Genomic DNA, 24,355 nt, shown 5'->3' on the forward strand with positions numbered 1-24,355 from the left:
GCCAGCTCATAATGACTGAATAATACCACATACAAGGAACAAATACCAACATACCATGGCCGAACCACAAACTACCACCACATAGTGACCGAATAATAAGCATACATGAGAGAAATATCACCACACCATGACCAGACCACATATTACCACCACTTCACGACTGAACACTACAATACTGATCGTTAATAAAAAAAAAAACAATACTAATAGTAGCCAAGTTATATTATTCACAGGAGCTCTGTACATTTTATACAGTGTAATAGTGTAAACTATTTACTATACAGTATAATTGATTTACTATACAGTATAATTAATTATAGCTATTGTCCTTAAGGCTACTGAAAAAATTGAGTTATTATGAAAGAGGCAGTGTATGACTATATCATGTGGCATTGAGTGGTAAACAGTGAATATCGCAATTTGTCAAAAATTGAGACCAAAAATTTGATATCTCTAATGTATCCCAGCAGCTCGCACACAAAGGATTTTAAATAGTGGTCAACCCCAACGTTCCTGCCAGTGAACCTATGCAAACCACAAACGGTGTCAAAGATGGCAGGAATAGATCTTTATGGGTTTTTGGGGAGTGAGTGGTAAATAGAAATAATGGGACACTCTATAACCAGATAGATAATCTGTCAATTTCCTAATGCATCTTATATACCACCTCCTCTAATAGCAGATTTAATACTTGTTTAAAATTGTGGGTATAGCTTGAAATGTTCCAGATTTGGTCTGTCACTTGTAGTTCTTGTTGCACTGGGGATATCTTCCATTTTTTTCTGCTTCCTTCCTGAATATTTCCTGTTGTTTAATTCAAGGAATACCGTTTATTTTCCATTTTCCTTATGATATCCTTCGATTCTTCAAGGAGTCAGAGAAATCTTCAGAAGTAGCAGAATGTGATATTTCCATAACCATGCCTGAATTAGCAAAACTGAATCTCAGCTCTCTGGAAATGTGTTTTTTTTACAGCTCCTTTTAAAAATTGATTTAAATGGTATGATATTGTGTCTTTTCCATATGTATACTTAAAGGGACACTGTCACCTGAATTTGTAGGGAACAATCTTCAGCCATGGAGGCGGGGTTTTTGTGTGTTTGATTCACCCTTTCCTTACCCGCTGGCTGCATGCTGGCTGCAATATTGGATTAAAGTTCATTCTCTGTCCTCCATAGTACACACCTGCACAAGGCAAGATTGCACCTTGTGCAGGCGTGTACTATGGAGGACAGAGAATGAACTTCAATCCAATATTGCAGCCAGCATGCAGCCAGCGGGTAAGGAAAGGGTGAATCAAAAACCCCAAAACCCCGCCTCCATGGCTGAAGATTGTTCCCTCCAAATTCAGGTGACAGTGTCCCTTTAATCATTATTATAATCAAACAAATCATACTATAATTTGGATTACTAAGTTTCAGTTATAGCACTCTCCCTCCATCTTGGAAATGGTCTCATGCAGACATTAGTGATTCTTCTTGTGCGCAAAAACAGTCTGAGTTTAATCAGTGTTTTAATCAGGGTTTGATGGTGTGTAATCCACCGCACTCCCTATGTGGAATATCTTTGGACAGAAATGTATTCTTTTTCAAATTTGCTAATTTATTCAAAAGGTGAAATCAATAACATTGGATCAAAACATTAGGCTACACGCATTAGAAAGCTCTATCTGCCCCTGGATACCACAGGGATATCGTTCTTTCTATTATTTCCTATCAAAACCTGGACTTAGTGCGACCTGAGATTAAGACCCGGGAGGGTCGAAACGTCACCATACTGAGTCGCATACACAATTTTGTAACAATTGCCTTATGTTTTGATCCAATGTTATTGATTTCACCTTTTGAATAAATTAGCAAATTTGAAAAAGAATACATTTCTGTCCAAAGATATTCCACATAGGGAGTGCGGTGGATTACACACCATTTTGCTATTTGACCTTAGGGTCTGTCGCACCAGCACCCCGACCCGATTTAGAGTGCAGGCCAATATCTATATATATATATTAATCAGGGTTTGGTCAGTGTCAGTTTTTACCTTCAGTTTGGTCAAAGTTTCATCAGTTTTTCTCGAATGAGAAAAATAAACTGATGGAGTTTCAAGCTTCTCATTTCAGAAACAGTCTTTTTGAAAAAAATCACTCACTGCTGTCCATTTTTCACAGACCTAGTAGTCAAGTTCCAACAATGAGTTTTTGGTGTGTGTTAGATGCTGTGTATTTTTGCTACTGAAAATATGCAGCATCTTACAATTTTAATTTCCCTATGTAAGCTGAAATTGATCAAACAACTTACAGTCAGGTAGCTTCTAACTACCTACCTGCTCTGCCCAGGTAAGTGAGCCCTAAGGTAAATGAGGCCTAATGTAGACTCCTTAATCAATATATCAAACTCGAATTCACTCTAATCTACACTAACATGAAATATAAGGGCTCGTACATACATCAGTAAATACATTGTATTTCATACAAGCTCTATTTATGATTTTCATGGATAAAACTCATACCTAGTATAGTCTAACAGGATGATTTGTCCGTATATATTTGTGGACTGACTGGTCCACACAACATCATGGAGACTAGTTAAATTTTAATCCAAGTCTCTGATCAAACTCGCCGATGCAAATGTGTGGCTGTGTTCTCATGATGGGTATTTGAGGAGTTTTTCTTGTAATACAAAGGATGAAACCTGCAAATCATTTGCACTAAAATCTGCATGTTACATGTGTATTTTGCTGCAGATAGGCTGTGAAAAATGTACAGCAGGTGTGCAATATTAGACCAAACCACTCTGGGTATCAGAATATTGTCAATTATATAATCATATTTATACAGTTGAGCAGACAACCATAGCAGGCAGCAGAGGAACAGTTTAATTGGATGATGGAGCATGACCATAATACAATCAGAAAATAAAGAATCTTGTTTTTTTGAGACAGGGAGATAATGGACTTCGTGGCAATGTTGGACTTAGAGGGCTGCCAGGATATCCAGGTGAAAAGGTAAATCTACGCTTATAACACAAACTGGAAAATACTTTGCATATATACCTTGCAGGGTTGCCACTTAGAATTTCAGGGTCCTATACTGGCAAAATTCTCAGGCCCCCTTGAGACTGTGCCCAGACTCTACCACAGCTCCGAATCCACCCCTCGAACCTTCCACAGTCCCACTGCCCACTCTTGGAAAAACTCCACTTCTGCAACATGTCCTCACCAAACACACATTATCAAATTCCCATCTAATGCCATATCACATATATATCACGATAAGGTAGCCTCTTCTGGCAGAGCCCTACTCCACTCTAACCTCCTAAACATTTGTTAAAATACTCAATTCTCTTCCTAGGTATATTTTTATTTATTTTTCTGTAAGGGAATGTGTCAGATACACTTCTAAAATGACCAATAATGCCAAATACAAGGGACAAACAAGGTCACACCATATCCGGACCACATATTACCCCCACAATGCGATTGAATAATACCCTGTACAAGGGAGAAATACAGCTAAACCATGATCAAACCACATATTACCACCACATAGTGACTGAATAATAGAACATACAAGGGACAAATACCATCACACAATGGCCAGATCACATACAGTATTATCACCAAAATACTAATATTACCATAAGTGGCATAGTACACAGGAGCTCTGTACATAGTTTACAGTGTATAGTGTCAATGTACAGGTAATAGTGACTCACCCGTGACATTATACACAGGAGCTCTGTATATAGAGTCAGTGTACAGGTAATACAAGGATCACTGGTGATATTACACACAGGAGCTCTGTATATACTATATAGTGTATAGTGTAAGTGTACAAGTAACACACTGACATACCAGTGACATCTCTAGTTGAAGATATTCATCTTTGCTTTTCTTCTTCATCCAGCACAGACCACCATCACTTGTTCCAGCCAAAACTGATCTCTGCAGAAAATAACACAGTTATCTGGTGCACATTCTCCAATTTTTCCCCAATTTCTGCACTACGCCAGATGAAGAAAAAATGTGACAGTGTCACCCTGCACAGTAATAGGACCTCCCCCCACTGAAAACAGTATCCTCAAAAATAAAATGCCTCACAGGAGTAATATTATCCCTTAGTTAGCCCTTAGTAGTAATGTCCTACATCCTGACATCTTCCTGTAATAACGACACTCATTCTGCCTCCATTCTGCTCCCATATGTCTGGATTTCAGTCTAAAAAAAGTTTCTCTTTGCCTGGCCACGATCCAGTGGCATCCTCTTCCTCAACCATTTGAGGCGCAGAAGCGCCGGCGCATGATACTGATGTCATATGCTCACGACGTGTGCACCGACATCAGCTGCCGACCTTTGATTGGCTGGTGGCTTCTAATGCAGTACAGTATGCGGGTCCTGCACAACAATAGATTTCAATTGAATATAAGTCAGAGGATGGATGTTCAGTTACTGAGTGAATAGCCGAATCCTGCCCCTGGGGCCCGGTGAGTAGGGGGGCCCAGACCCTCCTCACCGGGCCCCATATGCCAGTAAGGGTAGTAATGCCCTGATGGTGGCTCTGATACCCTAAATAAGTATTGCAGTGTATTATGTCAGCCATCAGCTAGTCATGTCCTTTAGTCTGACAAAAAACAAAATGTTGCACAAAATGTTTGAAAATACACTAGAAAATTCCCTAAAAAAATGCTTTGCTGTGAAAAAATGTTAAGAATAAAGGGCACATAGTTGGTATTGCCATGTTCATAAGAATCCAAACTACAAAATGATTGTTTTATTTAACCAGTACAGAAAATGTTATAACAATGTTTTGTTTTTGTTTATACCTCCTCACAAAAAAAAAAAAAAATAGAAGTGTTATTCTCAACTTGTTTCTTTTAGTAGCACACTAATCCACAAACTCATTTACTTCCCTGTTTCTAGAGGAGCTCCTCCTTGAGTGACAATGTCGGTTCAGTAGTTTCTCCTACTACTGTGTCACATTAAAGGCAACCTGTTAGCAGGATTGTGCACAGTAACCTACAGACAGACAGTATCAGGTCGGCACCGTTATACTGATTAAAATGATACCTTGGTTGATGAAATCCGTCTTGTGGTTGTTGTTTGATCTTTATTTTCAGTTATGAGTTAATGATATGCTTGAGCCGGTGGTGGTGCCTACGATGCAGCCTTATCGCATATGTAATGTATATATAATTATTTTTTCTGTTCTTCTGATAGTCATAAAAAAATCCATTTGAAAATGGCACTAGAAAAAAAAACCTTAACTTCTCAGCCTGGAATGTACCGTAGCTACTGTGCATTCCCAGTCAGGCGCTGGTGATCCATCTCCTTGGCAACAAGCTGTTCAATTTGTAAGATAAAAGCTTTCATATATAGGGAAAGCCAATCTTTAGAGTGCAGGTAGGGGGGCACTTGCCCCATGTACAGTCAGCAGTGGGGTGCTAATGGGCTGCCTAGTGTAGCGGCCTGAGGCATCTCCTAGACGGTACCATTCTGACGCTCCCAAAAATGGGATTCAGCTATTTTCCAAGCTATTTGTCAAAGTGACAGATGACTCAAAGAGCATGTGAAACACTGACTCCCTGCATTCAATTCTTTCTCAGACGTGAGTACAACTGAGACTCTGACTGCCAGCATTTCCAGAGTCAAGGCGACGTCAGCAGCATGAACAAATTATCTGATCATACTGCTGATGTTACTCATGCAACGCAGAGGTCGAGGTCAGCGATAAGATAAGCTGTCCAATGGGGCAAAATAAACAAAGGAGTTTTATTTGCGGATGGGAGACTGTATGGGGAGAGGGAAGAGTTTGATGGGACAGTATGGGGGTGATCAAATATGAGACGACAGTATAAGGAGAAAAGTGTGAAGGAAAAGTATGCGGTAGGAGTGTGAGGAAACAGTACCGGGGAGATGAGGATACAATATGGGGCAAGAGTGAGGGCACAGTATGAGGGGAGTGTCAGTTAACAGTATGAGGGGGGAAACGTGAGGGAACAGAATCGGATGAAATTGAGGGCACAAAATGGAGGGAAAGGCACCGGGCGGCACGGTGGCACAGTGGTTAGCACTGCAGCCTTGCAGCGCTGGGGTCCTGGGTTCTAATCCCACCCAGGACAACATCTGCAAAGAGTTTGTATGTTCTCTCCGTGTTTGCATGGGTTTCCTCCGGGCACTCCGGTTTCCTCCCACATTCCAAAGACATACAGATAGGGATTCTAGATTGTGAGCCCCATCGGGGACAGTGATGATAATGTGTGCAAAACTGTAAAGCGCTGCGGAATATGTTAGCGCTATATAAAAATAAAGATTATTATTATTAAAGTGTGAGTGGACAGGAACGATGGGGCTAAAAGTGTGAGAAGAATTTGTGGGGGAAAAATGTGAAGGGATAGGATAGTGAGAGGACAGCGTAGAAAGAAAGTGTGAGGGGACAGTATAAGGGAAAAGCGTGGGGAAGCATTTTGAGGAAAAAGTGTGAAGGGACAGTATGAGGAGACTGATGGAATAGTGTGGAATGGAGTGTAAGGGGAAAGTGTGAGCAGGAGAATGTGAAAGCACAGTGGGGGGAGAGACAGGACATTACGGAGAAAGACAGAAGGGGACAGTATGGGATGTAGTGTGAGGAGACAATTAGGCGGAGGAGTGTGAGGGGACAGTATGGGTAGTATGAGGGGACAGTATGGGGTAAAAGTGTGAGGGACAATATTGAAAAGAGTGCGAGAGGATTGTATGGTGGAAAAGTGTGAGGAGAAATTTTGGCAGAAAAGTGTGAATGCACAGTATGGGGAAGAAAAATTTGAGGGGACAGTATAGGGAGAGAAAAGTTAAGTAAAAGTATGTGGTTAGCAGGATGAGGGCATAGTATAGAGAATGGGTAATGTCTGGAGAGCAACAAAGAGAAGGGGCAGCATGGCGGGACAGTGTGAGGGCACAGCGAGGAGGGACAGTTTAAAGAGGAGTGTGAAATATGGGGGTCATATTGTCTTCAGGAAACACAGTGCGAGACAATTATTCATAGGCAAAGCACAAGCTGATATTTTAATTCAGGAGTATTATAATGACACTGTTATTTTTAAGGGTTGGGATGTGTTGCATAAGACAGGAGAAGATGGAAGTCTGTAGAGACCAGTTGTGGATGTCCAAAGTCATCATGGCATCTGATCCAGATGGAAAAGTAAAGAAAAACAGCAACTTCAATCAGAAAATGCATAATCTGCAAGGTACCTAGATTACATTTTTCTTTGTGATACTGCCTGTGTCTCATCAGTACTGTGTTTCCTGTAGTCCACAGTCTGATTATGGCTGTTAACAGCCACTCCCAGTATCTCCTTACCATTATTGAGGACATACTGTGAGTTATCAATTCATGTGATCTAATTGTAAAAAGGGATGACCTGACACTGCAATTGATCACCTTACTAAGACTGGTGCTGTATTCATGTACTGATCGTGATTCTGATGAAGTATTCATATAATGATGGTGATTCAGGTGCTGTATACCTGTAACGATGGTCATGTCACAGGGTCACTGGCACAGTATATGAGAGCAGATACAGTGGGGCAAAAGAGTATTTAGTCAGTCAGCAATAGTGCAAGTTCCACCACTTAAAAAGATGAGAGGCGTCTGTAATTTACATCATAGGTAGACCTCAACTATGGGAGACAAACTGAGAAAAAAAATCCAGAAAATCACATTGTCTGTTTTTTTAACATTTTATTTGCATATTATGGTGGAAAATAAGTATTTGGTCAGAAACAAAATTTCATCTCAATACTTTGTAATATATCCTTTGTTGGCAATGACAGAGGTCAAACGTTTTCTGTAAGTCTTCACAAGGTTGCCAGACACTGTTGTTGGTATGTTGGCCCATTCCTCCATGCAGATTTCCTCTAGAGCAGTGATGTTTTTGGCTTTTCGCTTGGCAACACGGACTTTCAACTCCCTCCAAAGGTTTTCTATAGGGTTGAGATCTGGAGTCTGGCTAGGCCACTCCAGGACCTTGAAATGCTTCTTACGAAGCCACTCCTTCGTTGCCCTGGCGGTGTGCTTTGGATCATTGTCATGTTGAAAGACCCAGCCACGTTTCATCTTCAATGCCCTTGCTGATGGAAGGAGGTTTGCACTCAAAATCTCACGATACATGGCCCCATTCATTCTTTCATGTACCCGGATCAGTCGTCCTGGCCCCTTTGCAGAGAAACAGCCCCAAAGCATGATGTTTCCACCACCATGCTTTACAGTTGGTATGGTGTTTGATGGATGCAACTCAGTATTCTTTTTCCTCCAAACACGACAAGTTGTGTTTCTACCAAACAGTTCCAGTTTGGTTTCATCAGACCATAGGACATTCTCCCAAAACTCCTCTGGATCATCCAAATGCTCTCTAGCAAACTTCAGACGGGCCCGGACATGTACTGGCTTAAGCAGTGGGACACGTCTGGCACTGCAGGATCTGAGTCCATGGTGGCGTAGTGTGTTACTTATGGTAGGCCTTGTTACATTGGTCCCAGCTCTCTGCAGTTCATTCACTAGGTCCCCCCGCGTGGTTCTGGGATTTTTGCTCACCGTTCTTGTGATCATTCTGACCCCACAGGGTGGGATTTTGCGTGGAGCCCCAGATCGAGGGAGATTATCAGTGGTCTTGTATGTCTTCCATTTTCTAATTATTGCTCCCACTGTTGATTTCTTCACTCCAAGCTGGTTGGCTATTGCAGATTCAGTCTTCCCAGCCTGGTGCAGGGTTACAATTTTGTTTCTGGTGTCCTTTGACAGCTCTTTGGTCTTCACCATAGTGGAGTTTGGAGTCAGACTGTTTGAGGGTGTGCACAGGTGTCTTTTTATACTGATAACAAGTTTAAACAGGTGCCATTACTACAGGTAATGAGTGGAGGAAAGAGGAGACTCTTAAAGAAGAAGTTACAGGTCTGTGAGAGCCAGAAATCTTGATTGTTTGTTTCTGACCAAATACTTATTTTCCACCATAATATGCAAATAAAATGTTAAAAAAACAGACAATGTGATTTTCTGGATTTTTTTTTCTCAGTTTGTCTCCCATAGTTGAGGTCTACCTATGATGTAAATTACAGACGCCTCTCATCTTTTTAAGTGGTGGAACTTGCACTATTGCTGACTGACTAAATACTTTTTTGCCCCACTGTATGTGCCACTGCGCATAATGGCATCAGTGATGTGAAACCAGGGTATTTTCCTCTAGCACACTACGTGTTGTGAGGGTTAAATTAAAGTTGCATACATTGGCTGGTTTTATGTGGACATCTATAGAGTTGGTGGGAATATGTCCACCTTATTTCCACCTGCAGAGTCGGCACAGCCGTGTGCTTACAGGACCTGTGAGATGTCACACTCATGTGATTAGTCACATGGTCTGGGCTTAAATAGCTGGACTTGAGAGACATTTGGTGTCTTGTGGTTTGGAGATTAAAGACTCCAAACGGTGGCTCTAGGTGGAGTTGAAGACACATGGTGGTCTGAGCTGGCGAATCCATCATATATGGACTTTGCTAAACGTTATCTTTTTTTCTTCTGCCGTTATGCCAGAAAAGCTCTGTTTAATTTGCTGAAACCTGATATGGTTTATGCTGTTCCACTATAAACCAGCATGTGATTTAACACAAGAAGCGTTCCTGTGTCTACCTTGGGATGCAGCTGAGTGAGTGAACCCCTCACAGTGGTTATAATGATGTATTCTTGTACTGATGGTCATTATGGTGATTTATTCTTGTAATGATATTGCTTTTAGTGATGTATTTTTGTACTGTTGGTGGTTGTGGTGATGTACTTCTGTACTGTTGTTGTTTCTGGTGATGTATTCATGTACTGATGCTGCTTCTGATGCTCTAGTTCTGTACAGTTATTGTTTTTGATATGTACATGCAACACCCCAGGTAAGCAGTTGTTGCAGTGACGTTGCCTTCCTTTCGGGGAGGGCGATATCATGCTTGGAGGCAATGGAGTTCTCTTCTTCAGGTAAGGCACTCACATACAACACATTCCAAATCCAGGCCAGGAGGGGGAGCTCAGGACCCGGATTTAGGGGAGCTTCCCTCAAAAATGGATATATGTCCTGGTCTGGAGGAGAAGTTAGTTAGTTAGAGTCAGAAGAGAGTTGGAGAAGGAAGTCTGAGAGAGCAGACAGAGAGGCCCAGCAGCCACGTGCAGAGATAACCCGAGGGGTTGAATGTGGTGGAGCTACAGAGGAAAGGAGTAGAGGAGAGACAAAAAAGGCTCAGAGGGGAACTGTGACCGGACAACCTCAGAACCAGAGAGCAGAAACCGGGTACCGGGAGCCGGAGGACTAAGAACTTTAAGTCACTAGCCCGCACCACACCTGAGACGCAGCAGCACCTGAAGAGCCCGGGGCATGAAAGAGTCCCTATAAAACGGCTCAAGCTGCCTGCCATTCAGGTACCTGTTCCAGGACAGGGGAAAAGAGGACTTTGCCAGTAAGCTTCAAGCAGCAGGGACCTCATACAATAGCGCAAGTAGGAAAGGCTCACGGACCTCAACTGAGAAGGAGCTTCTCCCATTGCCTCTGAGACGGCTGGACCATAGGACTCCTGTGTCTGGTACCCCTAACTGTGGACTACTACATTTTCAGTAAACCAGGTAAAGCAGTAGGGTAGCTACTAGGGGGCAGAGGGTGCGGTTGCCCCTTGCTCTGAGGGGGCCCACTCAGAGTTACTGCCACTGTTAACTATGCCGGCGTACACAGCACGCCGATGTAGTTCTCTCCACTGTAGTGCGGGGAGACATAATCTCCCTGCACTACCGCTGCCTGTTCCATAGCAGACGCCCCCATTGCACCCTGTGTGTCTGCAGAAGAGACTGCACGAGAGACGTCACCACGCAGCACTGGCTTCTTCTTCCCGCCTGAGAGGAGCAAGACAAGGTGGTGCTGTGAGTATTTAGAGCTTGGGTTGCTGCGTGCAGGGGGGGTTGTGTCTGTGCAGTGAGGAGGGGGCAGGACGCTGCTCCCCTCCTTACAAGTCCTGGATTGTTTATTTTCTTGTATTTGTGGTCTTGTATCTGAGGCACAGTAGATTTATGGTGGCCAGTCTATTTGAACTTTAAACAGATCACAAGGTGTCTCTGCCAATACAAATCAGCTGCCATAAATCTCATTGTGCCTCAGATAGAGCCACTGGCATAAATAGTAACTACCACGCACTGACCTGTGTATGTATGTACGTGTGTGTGTATATATATATATATATATATATATATATATATATATATATATATATATATATATATATATATATATATATATATATACATATACTGAATATATATTTAAAAATATATAGTAGCAAAAAAAAGAAGCAAAATTGTGTTTTAGTAGCCCATTGGGGCTCAGCCACATGTCGGTTCTACTGAGAACCTTTATCTAGGAGAACCAAAACTGTCTTTTCATTTTTTTTGCTGCTACATTGAAGATCGGTAAATGCCTGGAATGTTTGGGTCTAGCAGCTGTATATTACACACTGTTTGCTGGTGCTGCTTTCAAATCTCACTCTCTCTATATCTATATATATATATATATATATATATATATATACACACACACACACACACACCCTGTGACTTGGTCCTGTAGCCGGGGTGAGGGTCCTATCATCTCATATTGTAAATCCAGGGTGGCAAGGATGAAAACCCAATTATATAAGTTTTTATTAAAAAAAAAAAAGAGCCAAATAGAAGAAAATACAGTCAGTAGGTGCGTATAAATGATCACATATAGACCCCTGAACGTATACTCAGTCTGGACAACAAGACCCCCCAAAAGGCAGAAAAGGGAATAAAAGAGAAGACCTACCAGGGGGTGCACTTTCTTCTTTACATGATTAATATTTTACCTCCCTCTCTTTTAATTCCCTCTTTCTTTCCGGTCCCCTCTTTGGGGTCTTCTCCAGACAATACTATTTCTTTTAGGGTTACCTGAGTACATTAAGGGAGCTATTCACATATGCTCACCTCTATACACACCCACTGGCTGTTTCTGTTTTCTTCTATTTAGCCCTTTGTCATATATGTCAGGAGTGGACTGTGCAAGTTGTAGCCCACAAACAGGGATCGACAGAGACCAGAATCAAAGGCATGGGAGGTACAGCGGGGGCCATTATACAGTGTTAGAGCTAATTCGGGTGTCATTATACAGCGGATGAGCTAATGCGGGAGCCAGCATGATAGCTATTTTTGGGACCCATCATACAGTGTTAGAGCTAATTTGGAGGCCATTATACAGCAGATGAGCTAATGCGGGGGTCATTATACAGCATGGGAGCAAATGTAAGGGTCATTATGCAGCATGGGATCTAATGAATGCGGAGGCCATTATACAGTACAGTTTAAAGGCTACTGTGGGGGCCATCATACAGTATGGGGACCTGTATACAGTGTGGGAGCTACTGTGAGGGCACAACAGAGACATTCTACTTTGTAAATGTCCCAATGGTGGCATTATTATGTGAGGCAGTATGAGCAGCATTGCTTTTGTATCACACAGCAGGAGCAATAGTAGGGACTAGTGTTGAGCATTTCGATACTGCAAATATCGGGTATCAGCCAATATTCGCGGTATCAGAATTCCGATACTGAGTTCCGATACTTTTGCAATATCGGATACCGGAATCGGAAGTTCCCATAATGCTATGAGCCAGTTTGATTTAATCAAGCCAATGAGGAATCATTAGAAGTGTGGGCACATCCTGTTCTGCATGTTAGGCATGTAACTACTGGCATGGTTGTGATTGGCTGCTGAACTGATGTCATGATGCACTATAAAAGCCGCCTCCGCCATTTTGGGTTCACCCTGCTGTGAATTCAGTTAGGGACAGGACGCTGTTGTTCTGACTGAGGGATAGTTTGAGATAGTGATTTGCTTCATTGTGCTTTACCCAGGCTAATTTAGCAACCGCTGTGTGAGAACCTTGTTTTTGCCTTGCAGCGCTGTTCACGGCTGTCTGCAAGGTCTCTGTGTGAGCTCAGCTCATGCTGTACTCTGTTCTGCAGCCACAGCTGGTTGTAGTCAGCTCAGCGTGCGTCACTGCCTCACACTGTTCCATTGTCCTTTTTTCAATTAGTGCTGCCTGCTGCACATTTTTTCAGATTTATCCTATTAGTGGGTTTCCTTCCGTATCCTGCTAGATTGAGGAAAAACACTATATAGGAGTACATAGAGGCGCTTTTTTTGGCCTTGCAGCGCTTTTCACGGCTGTCTGCAAGGTCTCTGTGTGAGTTCAGCTCACGCTGTAGTCTGTTCTGCAGCCACAGCCGGTTGTAGTCAGCTCAGCGTGCGTCACTGCCTCCTACTGTTCAATTGTCCTTTTTTCAATTAGTGCTGCCTGCTGCACATTTTTCCAGATTTATCCTGTTAGAGGGTTTCCAACTGTATCCTGCTAGATTGCGGAAAAACACTATATAGGAGTACATAGAAATTGCCTTTCTGCAGCCTTGTGCCCTGCAGCCCCAGCCAGATTAGTATTAGCCTATTTTTTGGAGCCTCATCTATTGCATTGTAGGTTACCTTCCTGCATTGTAATCGCTACAAAAAGTTTGTGATACTATTGGTTTTACATCTTTGGGCACATCCAGTGTCTTTTTGAGAAAAAAACAAAAAGTTAATAAAGTTCACCAAACACTCCACTTTACAGTTGTGTAGGCCACATTAGCTCATATTAAAGTCTAGTCCACACTTTATAAAATTAGTGTCTCTTATACCTGTTAGCAGCTGTTCAGAAATAAGCACACTAAGCCCTTAGTACTATCTTTATCAGTCTACCAAGATGAAGTCAGGGAGTAAGGCACGTGGTCGTGGGCATGGAGTTTCTGCAGCGAGAGGACGTGGGGATTCTGTGCCTGCTGTGGGCACCGGTGACTCATCATCCCCCAGTTTTAGCAGGGAACAGTCCTTCATGCGCATCTTTATAGGAGCTTGCCGTACCCCACTGCTGCGTGACGAATAAATTGAAGCGTTGTCAGATGGATGGCAGTTATCGCATCGACTTCAATTAGTGTCGCATCCTCTCAGGCACAGAGCACTGAAGAGCACCCATCTGTCTCTTCACCACCTGCCAAATCGCCCACACAGTCAGAGAGCCCAGGACAGGAGCCATCTCTACTTCTGTTCTCTGAATCTCTTGGCTTGGAAAGAGGGGGCCAGCCAAGCAGCATTCGAGAAACTGAAGAAGAGGCAGGATGCAGTGATGCACAACTGCTTTGTCTTTCTGAATCTGAAGGGGTCAGTGCCTACGGTCAGCACACTTCATTATGCATCTGATGATGAGACTCAGGTGCCACTTTCTGGTGCATACTGTGCTGCCAAGACTACCCAGAAGAAGCAGTTGTTGGAAGAGGGTAGTTTAGAGGATGAGGTCCTTGACCCATCATGGCATGAGGTACAGGAAGGTGGTGGGAGCAGCTCTGAGGAAGAGATTCCCTGAACGGCCCAAAAAGGAGGGAGAGGGAGGGGGAAAACTGCATTGCCTGTAGCCTCCACTTTGGCACCCATTAGGAGTATGCCTCTTCCAAAACCCAAAACGGGTGCTCCCAAGACTTGCAGTGCCTGGTCCTTTTTTGACACAGTTGCAGATGACATTTGCTTTGTCAAATGCAAGCTGTGTAATCAGAAAGTCAAAAGAGGGAAAAGTGTCAGCAACCTCAATACCACAAATATGTGGAAACATGTGCGGACCAAGCACGTGGTGGAGTTACAAAAACACACTGAAGACCTAGTCCAACCTACAGCGCCACCTACCACCTCTTCAGCTCGTGTTGTAGCCTTTTCCTCCAGCTCACACACAGTTGGTTCGGCTTCCTCACAGGATCGCCATGGAAGAACCTCTGACACTGTTGTACAGAGACCCAGTGTAATTCCACCCACAGCACCACGTTCCCTGTCATCCTCACACTCCCAGCCCAGTCTACAGCCATCGGTAGCACAGGCATGGGAGAAAAGGCGGCCATTCTCGGCAAACCACTCCCGAGCACAGGCTCTGAATGCTGGCATTGCAAAACTACTGTCCCTTGAAATGCTGTCATTCAGGCTGGTGGAGACTGACACCTTCCGTAACTTGATGGCATTGGCAGTCCCACAATACAATGTGCCCAGACACTTTTATTTCAACAGGCAAGCCGTCCCTGCCCTGCAAAAACATGTGGAGAGAAACATTAAACATGCGCTACTAAACGCCGTCACTAGCAAGGTCCACCTGACACCCGATGCGTGGACCAGTCATCATGGACAGGGACGATACCTTTCCCTCACTGCCCATTGGGTAAATGTTGTGGAGCCAGGTACAGATCTTGAGAGTGGCTCTGTACATGTTCTGCCAACTCCAAGGATTGCAGGAATCCAGTCTGTACACATTGACTCCTCCTCATACTCCAGTTCCTCAGAATCAGCGATGCAGGAGCCATCACAGTCCACCTCCACATGGATCCGTGAACGCTTACCTGTTACGACGGATATGAGCACAGCCGTGGCCAAATGTCAACAGGCAGTATTGAAATTAATTTCTTTGGGGAATCGAAGCCACACAGCGCAGGAGCTCTGGAATGCCATCAAGCAGGAGAGCAACGTGTTGTTTGTGCCAGCGAATCTCCAGCCAGGCATGGTTGTGTGTGACAATGGCCGAAATCTGGTGGAATTCAACGCTACATATGTTGGAGCGGTTGTGTGAGTAGCAGGCAGCAGTAATGGAGTACCAGCTGCATCAGGCACAAAAAAGTCACACTGCACGCCATTCAGACTTCACAACCACTGAGTGGGCCACTATGAAGGACATCTGCCAAATTTTGCGTGCCTTCGATGATTCCACGCGGATGGCGAGTGCAGATGATGCACTAGTCAGCATGACTATCCCCCTTATCTGCCTGCTTGAAAAAACACTGCAAGCGCTAAGGGATGAGGTTGTGGAAGAGGTGGAGGATGAGGAGTCACAAATTCCATCTGCTTCTGGACAGTCTGCGCAACGTGGTTCCTCACAAAGGCCTAGGCAGGGGACACTTTGTGAGGAGGATGAGGAGGAGTCAATGGAGGAGGAAGACATCTGTCCAGAGGAGGGAGGTACACAATGCTCTAGTAGTCAGTATGTAGAGCGAGGGTGGGGTGATGCAGAGCAGGCAGAGATCACGCCTCAAGCAGGGGACAGCGTTTCTTGGCCAGTTGGCAGTCTGCAGCACGTGGTTGATTTCATGCTGCAGTGCCTGAGAAACAACAGCTGCATCGCCCACATTCTCAACACGGCTGATTATATTATTGGGTGTATACCCTCCTAAATCCTTGCTACCGGGACAACTTACAAAGCCTCATAACACCGTTAAACCGGGAGCGTAAAATGCGGGAGTACCAAGACACACTGGTGCATTCCATCATCTTCTCCAGTCCAACTGAGAGTAGTCCTGCTAGTGCTTTACAAAGCAGCTCAGTGCGTCGAGGCAGAGGAGGAAGCTCTGCACAAAGGGAGCAGAAGCAGTGCCTCAGCACAAGGCAAGACCAGTTTGGCCCAAATGTGGCAAAGTTTTGTGTGCCCGCCCTAAATGTCTACACCATCACAGATGGCTCCAGTCAGCAGGAGGCAACGTTTCCATCAGATGGTAACAGACTACATGTCTTGCCCTCTCAGTGTACTCCCAGACGGCTCTTCCCCCTTCAAGTTTTGGGTCTCTAAGCTGGATACATGGCCAGAGCTTAGCCAGTATGCATTGGAGGTGCTGGCTTGCCCTGCTGCTAGTGTATTATCGGAACGCGTCTTTAGTGCCGCAGGTGGTGTACTAACAGACCGTGCATGCGACTATCCTCCGATAACATTGACCGGCATACTCTTCTGAAAATGAACAAGGCCTGGATCACGCAGGAATTTGCCACTCCTCTTCCAGATTAAATAATTGGTTGACAACAGTATCCAGGTCTCCTTTTGTGTTCATGTTTCTACCACCTGAACTGTAATCCCTGGGCTCCAACACTGCCAGTTTCTGCTCAGAAGTGCCGTCTGCACAGTCAACACATGACCCAATGCTATTGGGTTTCAGTAACGTCAGCTGATCCCCAGCTGTGTATCCGGCAATTTCTCCTGCTCCATCCACACTCACACTACAACAGATATTAAAATTACTCCAATTAGACCTCAGCCTACATTCTGCTTCTCCTGGATTCCCTTGGCTCCAACACCACCAGTTGCTGCTCAGAAGTGCCGACTGCACAGTCAACACTTGCTGCTGTGTTATTTGGGTTCAGTAACACCAGCTGCTTCCCTGCTGTGTGTGCGGAAATTTCTCCTGCTCCCTCCACACTAAGACTACACAGATATTAAACTTGCTCCAATTAGGCCTCGGCCTACACTTTGCTTCTAGCATTGACCCTGGACCCCAACACTGCCAGTTGCTGCTCGGAAGTGCCATCTGCAAAGAGAAAAACACTAGCTCCTGTGTTAGTGGGTTTCAGTAACGTCAGCTGCTTCCCTGCTGTGTGTACGACAATTTCTCCTGCTCCCTCCACACTAAGACTACAACAGATATTAAACTTGCTCCAATTATGCCTCGGCCTACACTCTGCTTCTAGCATTGACCCTGGGCTCCAACACCGCCAGTTGCTGCTCAGAAGTGCCGTCTGCACAGTCAACGGTTGCTCCTCTGTTATTGGGTTTCGGTAACGCCAGCTGCTCCCCTGCTGTGTGTGCGGCAATTTCTCCTGCTCCCTCCACACTAAGACTACAACAGATATTAAACTTGCTCCAATTAGGCCTTGGCCTACACTTTGCTTCTAGCATTGACCCTGGACTCCAACACTGCCAGTTGCTGCTTGGAAGTGCTGTCTGCACAGTCAACACTTGCTGCCATGATATTGGTGTTCAGTAACGTCAGCTGATCCCCTGCTGTGTATCCGGCAATTTCTCCTGCTCCCTACACACTCACACTACTACAGATATTATAGGGAACCTGCCCCCCCCAGGCATTTGTAACTAAAAGAGCCACTTGTGCAGCACTAATGCTGCATTTGGACAAGGTGGTCTTTTAGTTATGCTCCTTGTACATGCTAAACTAAACACTTATAAAATGTGTCCCCTCATACTGTGAAAGTCCCGGAGGCGGGACTTTCCTTCCTAATCAGACGTGACACAGCTGTCATTCATACCCCCTTGGCGCCGTGCTCCGCCTCCTGAGCGTTGTTTGAATCTGTCCCGGAGCCTGCGCTGTTATGTTATCCCTTGGCCATGCACAGTTAGCACAGCCCTTCTTCTGACATCATTTGATGTCAGGCTGACTGCACCTGTGCAGCTGTGCTGCCCGAGATCCCGCCGTGGCATGCGCTTAGGAATCAGCTGACGCCGCACAGTCTGAAGAAGGGGGAAGGAGATGAGTGAGAGGCGAAGATATGCACAGCGCACGCCCATGAATCCCAGCCCTGCAGTGTGAATAAATCAGAAGACATTGCAGGGCGGGATCTCGGGCAGCACGGCCGCACAGGCGCAGTCAGCCTGACAACAAATGATGTCAGAAGAAGGGCAGCGCTAACTGCGCATGCCCAAGGGATAACATAACAGCGCAGGCTCCGGGACAGATTCAACGCTGAGGAGGCGGCGCCCGGTGCCAAGGGGGTATGAATGACGGCTGTGCTGCTTCTCATTAAGAAGGAAAGTCCCGCCTCCGGGATGGTTTCACGGTATGAGTGGGCACATTTATAAGTGTTAACTTCAGTGTGTGCAAGGAGCATAACTAAAAGAGCCACCTTTTCCTTGTGCAGCATTAGTGCTGGACAAGGTGGCTCTTTTAGTTACAAACGCCTGGGGGTGTTACAGGTTCCCTTTCAACTTGCTCCAATTAGGCCCCAGCCTACACTCTGTTTCTCCTGTGCTCCAACACTGCCAGTTGCTGCTCAGAAGTGCCGTCTGCACAGTCAACAGATGCTCCAGTGTTTTGGGGTTCAGTAACGTCAGCTGTGTGTGCGGCAATTTCTCCTGCTCCCTCCACATTGACACCACTACAGATTTTAAACTTGCTCCAATTAGGCCTCAGCCTACACTCTGTTTCTCCTGTAATCCCTGGGCTCCAACACCGCCAGTTGCTGCTCAGAAGTGTCTTGGGCACGGGTACTCCCTCCTGCCCAGCCTGGTTCCAGCACGCCAGCTGTTTCCGGGTAGTGTCAAGGTCACTTTGCCTCCAGTACATTGTCCTGTCGGGTTGCGGTCGGGTTAGCCAACTCTATGGTGCCTGCAGTTTAGGTGCTTCCTATGTGGGCTGCGGGAACTGGCAATCAAGACTGGTTCCGTAGTGCCAATAGGACAAGCTCCCCCTGTAGGACTGTGGGTTTTCGGTAACTGCGGCCTGCTTGGGGCCTAGCAATTTTTTTTTCATGTGGACCTTCTGCTGCCTATCTGAGTTCTAGCACCATTAGCTGGTTCTTTGGAAGACAATCCTGAATATTTCCCCCTCGTTCCAGTACCATCAGCTGGTTCCAGGCAGAGCCTTTGGCTTAGGTGCCTCCTTCTCGGTATCCGAGTTCCACCAACATCTGGTGGTCCTTGGTAGTGCTTTCTGGCACGGGTACTTTCCTGCTTAGTAACCAGGTTCCAGTACTGTCAGTTGGTCCTTGGTAGTTCCATTGGCTCTTGTACCTTCTGCTACCCATCCGGATTCCAGTACCGTCAGCTGGTTCTCGGCAGTGCCTTTTGCTCTTGTACCTTCTGCTACACATCCTGATTCCAGTACCGTCAGCTGGTTCCAGGCAGAGCCTTTGGCTTAGGTGCCTCCTTCTCGGTATCCGAGTTCCACCAATGTCTGGTGGTCCTTGGTAGTGCTTTCTGGCATGGGTACCTCCTGCTTAGTAACCAGATTCCAGTACCGTCAGCTGGTTCTCGGCAGTGTCTTTTGCTCTTGTACCTTCTGCCACATTTCCAAGTTCAAGCTTTTGGAAATGGTTTTTGCTAATCACTCTGGATCTCCTTGACGACGACCCTAAAGACGAGGACCCTGAAGACCACCCCGAAGAAGACGACGACCCCGGAGACAACGATCCCGGAGACGACGACCCTGAAGACCACCCCAAAGAAGACAACGACCCTGGAGATGACTGCCCTGGAGAAGACGGCCCTGGAGCCGACGAACCTGGAGACGATGACCCTGGAGACGACGACCCTGAAGACCAAGAAGCAGAAGAACAAGAAGCTGCATAATAAAATTAGACGAACATTAAGCATAAGACTAAAAATCAGAGCAAAAGATATTATCTCAATTATAAGGAGAAGAAGACTAAGCAGTGTATGGCGGTGAGTCCATTCCTCCTCGTGGTGCCCCTGGAAAAAGCCTGCTGCTGCAGGCCAAACTGAACGCGGACAAATCCTGTTGTAAATCTTTTGTGACAGGCAGAACGGAAGGTGTAATCTTCAAACATTTATAGATAACAACTACAGGAGTGCCTGTCACAAATAAGAATATGATGAAAAAGAAGAATATGATGAAGAAGTAGAATATGAAGAAGAATAATAGTTGAATAAAAAGAATATGAAGAATGTAAAAAAAAAGAATAATAGGAAGAAGGTGAAGAAGAAGATGAATAAGGTGAAGAAGAAGTTGATGAAAAAGATATTGCTGCTGAGGACGATGAAGAAGAAAGTGTGGGAGAAGTAAAAAAGAAGATGAAGAGCATTGAAGTAGTGAAACATAAATATCTGACAAAATATACAGGAAAGAGTTCCATAAAGATGCGGTACATTCTGGTATCCTCCATTTTGATACAGGAAAGTGACAAAATATAAAAATTCTTAACATAGTCAATATCTTTGTAACTCCGAACGTCTTAAAAAAAAAATTAATTCCTGCTATTCCATTTGATTGGGCTAAACCTCTATACCTTTAATGTCTCCTCCACCTCCCCCAATACATCCTACATTATTCTTAGCTGTTTTCTTTCATGTAGAATTAACCTACAAGGAAAGAAAGGGTTTATTTTCATTCCGATATTTTTGTCCCATTGACTTGGGTTGGTATCAGGTATCGGGTATCGGGTATCGGTATCGGCGATATCCGATATTTTTTGGATATCGGCCGATCCAATCCGGTACCGATATTTCCGAATATCAGAAGGTATCGCTCAACACTAGTAGGGACACATGCAACAGCAGTGGCTCAGTATTGGGTTGAGTAGTTTGTGCAGGTTGGAGATAGATGGGTACTGGGCTGGAAATGTGAAAGAAGTCAAATGTGTCTGTTGTTATCTCTGCAGAGGAGTCCTGGCTGGAGAAGTCGTCATGTGGGTCTGAGTAAGGTGTAAAAGTGAACGATTATCAAAAAGAACGTCACCTGTAAGTTATTGTCTGTAACTGTATTGTAAACTATTGTATATTCTGCAGCACTGGTATCTACCATTAGGAGGTCAACATATGGAGGTAATATCAGTATTGTTTTTTGTATAGAGATTTTTTCAGTTACAGCACTGTAATCTGCTGAGGTTCTCCTATACCCACGAATAGAGTGCGCCACCTCAGTTGCAAACAGGGCTACTGGTTAGGGGCCCACTCAGATTTTTCGCCTGAGCTGAACCCCTAGCTACGCCTCTGAGGTAAAGACTTTACAACTTGTGTCCTCCACTTATTGCCAGCATTCACCACCTTGCCACACACCTTAGGAGCCCTGGGGACCCCTCTTCCCCTGTGGGAAGCGTCACCATCATTGCTGCAACAAATCCCTCAGAGGACCCCTTTAACGCAGCGTTGGTCCCCCCTCTGACCGAACACCACAGGTGTTGTCACGACAGACTTATTCACAATTTCCCTTTAAAGACCGTTCCCCTTTTAGGCCGGGATCACACATACGCGAGATACGGCCGAGTCTCGCAGGTGAAAACTCAGCTCTGGGGCCAGCACTCCGGAGCGGAGTGTGCAGCTCCATGTATTGCTGTGCGGCTGCACGCTCCGCTCCGGAGTGCCAGCGCCAGAGCTGGGTTTTCACCTGTGAGACTCGGCTGTATCTTGCGTATGTGTGATCCCAGGCCTTACAGTGAGCGACCAGGGCACGGACCGGGTTGCAGCCACCATGACATCCCTTTAAGACCGTACCCGATTCCGAGTACCCCAGGCCCTGGTAGGGCAACTCATACACATGTAGTTATCCATAACTTGTCAGATAACATGATACATGGCTATACAACAACAAAAAAATCCACAAATAGATAAAAAAGATAACCTCTTAAGGTAATACGCACAAACCTACAGAGAACAAACCCATAGACAAAGATTGTAAAATGTATACATTTATTAAATTATTAAATATAACAGTCAATGTAATATGTATAACAAAAAATATATAGTATGGTGGGGAAAAAACAAATGGACATAAATAATGTCCTACCACTGAAGGAATCAGTACACAAGCTACAAATACAGCAGTGTGTGTTTCATTCTAAAGTGTCACGCACAATGTAGGACAAATTAAGTGCAACAAAAGGGATAAGGGAAGGAGAAAGAAACACTAGGGAAGTGGAGACCCCTGAACTGATCTAAAGTTACCCTGTCTGTCCTGCCATCCCAATATAGGTTCCGCACCTATTGCCGAACAGTATACCTAGTCCCTTTGTGACTCTGGCAATAATCCATGCAGGATTTAGGGCTAGTCAATCTCACCAATGAATAATGACAGTAAAGATGAATGTAACAAGGGGGCTACTTAGCTTTAGTAGACTCACAGTGACATGCCGATGCCCTCCAAACTCCAAGAGGACACTAGCAGCTCCAAGCATCAACAGAGAAGTGCAAATGTGAAATATCACCCGCAACTCAACAGGAAGTAGGGAGTTATAAACACCCAAGTCCACCCAAGTCCAGGTGTGGTCATTAGCACCGGGGGAGGTGGCCACTAGTTTGCAAAGCAAACAACCTTCTACAGACAGATGCAGTACAACATTCTTGTGACACCCGCTAAACCCGCTAGGGCCGTGGGGTACTCTATCCGGGTCGGGCATTTTTTCAGGGGGTTGTCATGGCAGTTACACGGTCCGTGGCCCTGGGTGCACAATAAAATAATGAGGGAAAGTTTATAGGGCACTTAACGTAATGCCACCTGTGGTGTTCTGCAATGGATGGCTGATGCTGCTTAAGGGGACAGCTTGGGCTGATGGTGACACAGCTGGGATGGTTCTTCTCCCCACCAGTGGAGCGGGGCCCCAAGTGCTACCGATACTCTTGTAAGGGATCATGGACGTTGGGGTGCAGGATTGAGGGTGTGAGAAATGACTGGAGGACACAAGGCTGTAGTTTTCTTTACCTTTACTTGATAGCTGAAGGTGCAGTCTGGGGCACGGATAACAGGTGGTTATGGAGATCCAGGCAGCCTGGAAGCAAATTAGGATCCACCTAGCCAGGTGGGTTTGGAGTTCCTCCTTACTGCGTTGTCCTGCTAGGTCCTTGCTGCTTTAAGCTCTGCTCAAGTTCCTCACTATCTGGCAGTCTTGGCAGGCCGCTTGAGCCTATTACAGGTGTCACTACTTCTTGGCTCTGGGATGCTGCTGTGCTGCTGGGTGTTAGTTGGGGCCAGGAGACCTGCAGTCTCCTGCCCTCTGGATTTAGCTGCCAGGACTTCAGTATCAGGGCAACCATGGACTCCGGTGTCCGGTTTCTAGCACTCAGCTCTGGGGTGAGCTTGGTTACAGCTCCACTCCCCAGGCTCTCCTCAACTTCTCTCCTCTCACTCTCTCTGATTCTGACTAACTCCGCCTCCAGGCCAGAACTTATGAGGAAGCTCCTCTGAATTCTGGTGTTATGGCTCCCCCTTCTGGTCTGGAGTAGGAAAGTGTTGGATGCTAGTGTTACCTATCAAGGGGACCCCTCCTTGCTTCCAGGCATGACATCACCCCCTGTGAGGAAGGCAAAGCCACTGTGGCAACAGGACTCCTGGGATGCCACAGTCTGCAGCCACACATTCGTGACAGTACCCCCTCTTCTACGAGTTACTTCCAGACAGTGAAGACCAGGTTTCTCAGGATAAGAGGTGTGGACCGAACAAACTAGCCTGGGGGTGTTCACCTCTGAAACCCACATCCTTTCCTCTGGACTATAACCCCTCCAATGCACCAAGTATTGTAGGGAACGACATCAAAGGCAAGAATCTACAATCTTCGAAATTTGTAACTCTAGGTTTCCATCAACCGTATGTGGAGAAGATGGTATGGGTGAGGGCTCAAGGGGTTCCATATATCTTTTGAGCAAAGATCTGTGAAAAACAGTGGTTCAGTGGTTAGCACTCCTGCGTTCAAATTCCACCGAGGACAAGATCTGCAAGGAGTTTGTATGTTCTCCCCATGTTTGCATGGGTTTCCTCTGGTACTCCGGATTCCTCCCAAATTCC

General features: G+C 45.3%; 1 protein-coding gene across 2 annotated transcripts in view; it reads left to right on the forward strand.

The window, feature by feature from the left end:
* The window catches only part of LOC138642353 (collagen alpha-2(VI) chain-like), a 668,325-nt gene that overhangs the window by 256,869 nt on the left and 387,101 nt on the right, over window positions 1–24,355 (forward strand). For both annotated transcript variants that reach the window (XM_069730466.1, XM_069730467.1), the window contains one exon: window positions 2,938–3,000. In XM_069730466.1, coding sequence (XP_069586567.1) covers window positions 2,938–3,000 — 63 coding nt within the window. The remainder of the gene's footprint in view (window positions 1–2,937; window positions 3,001–24,355) is intronic.

The sequence above is a fragment of the Ranitomeya imitator genome, chromosome 6, assembly GCF_032444005.1.
Source record: "Ranitomeya imitator isolate aRanImi1 chromosome 6, aRanImi1.pri, whole genome shotgun sequence".
In the NCBI taxonomy this organism is placed as follows: Eukaryota; Metazoa; Chordata; class Amphibia; order Anura; family Dendrobatidae; genus Ranitomeya; species Ranitomeya imitator.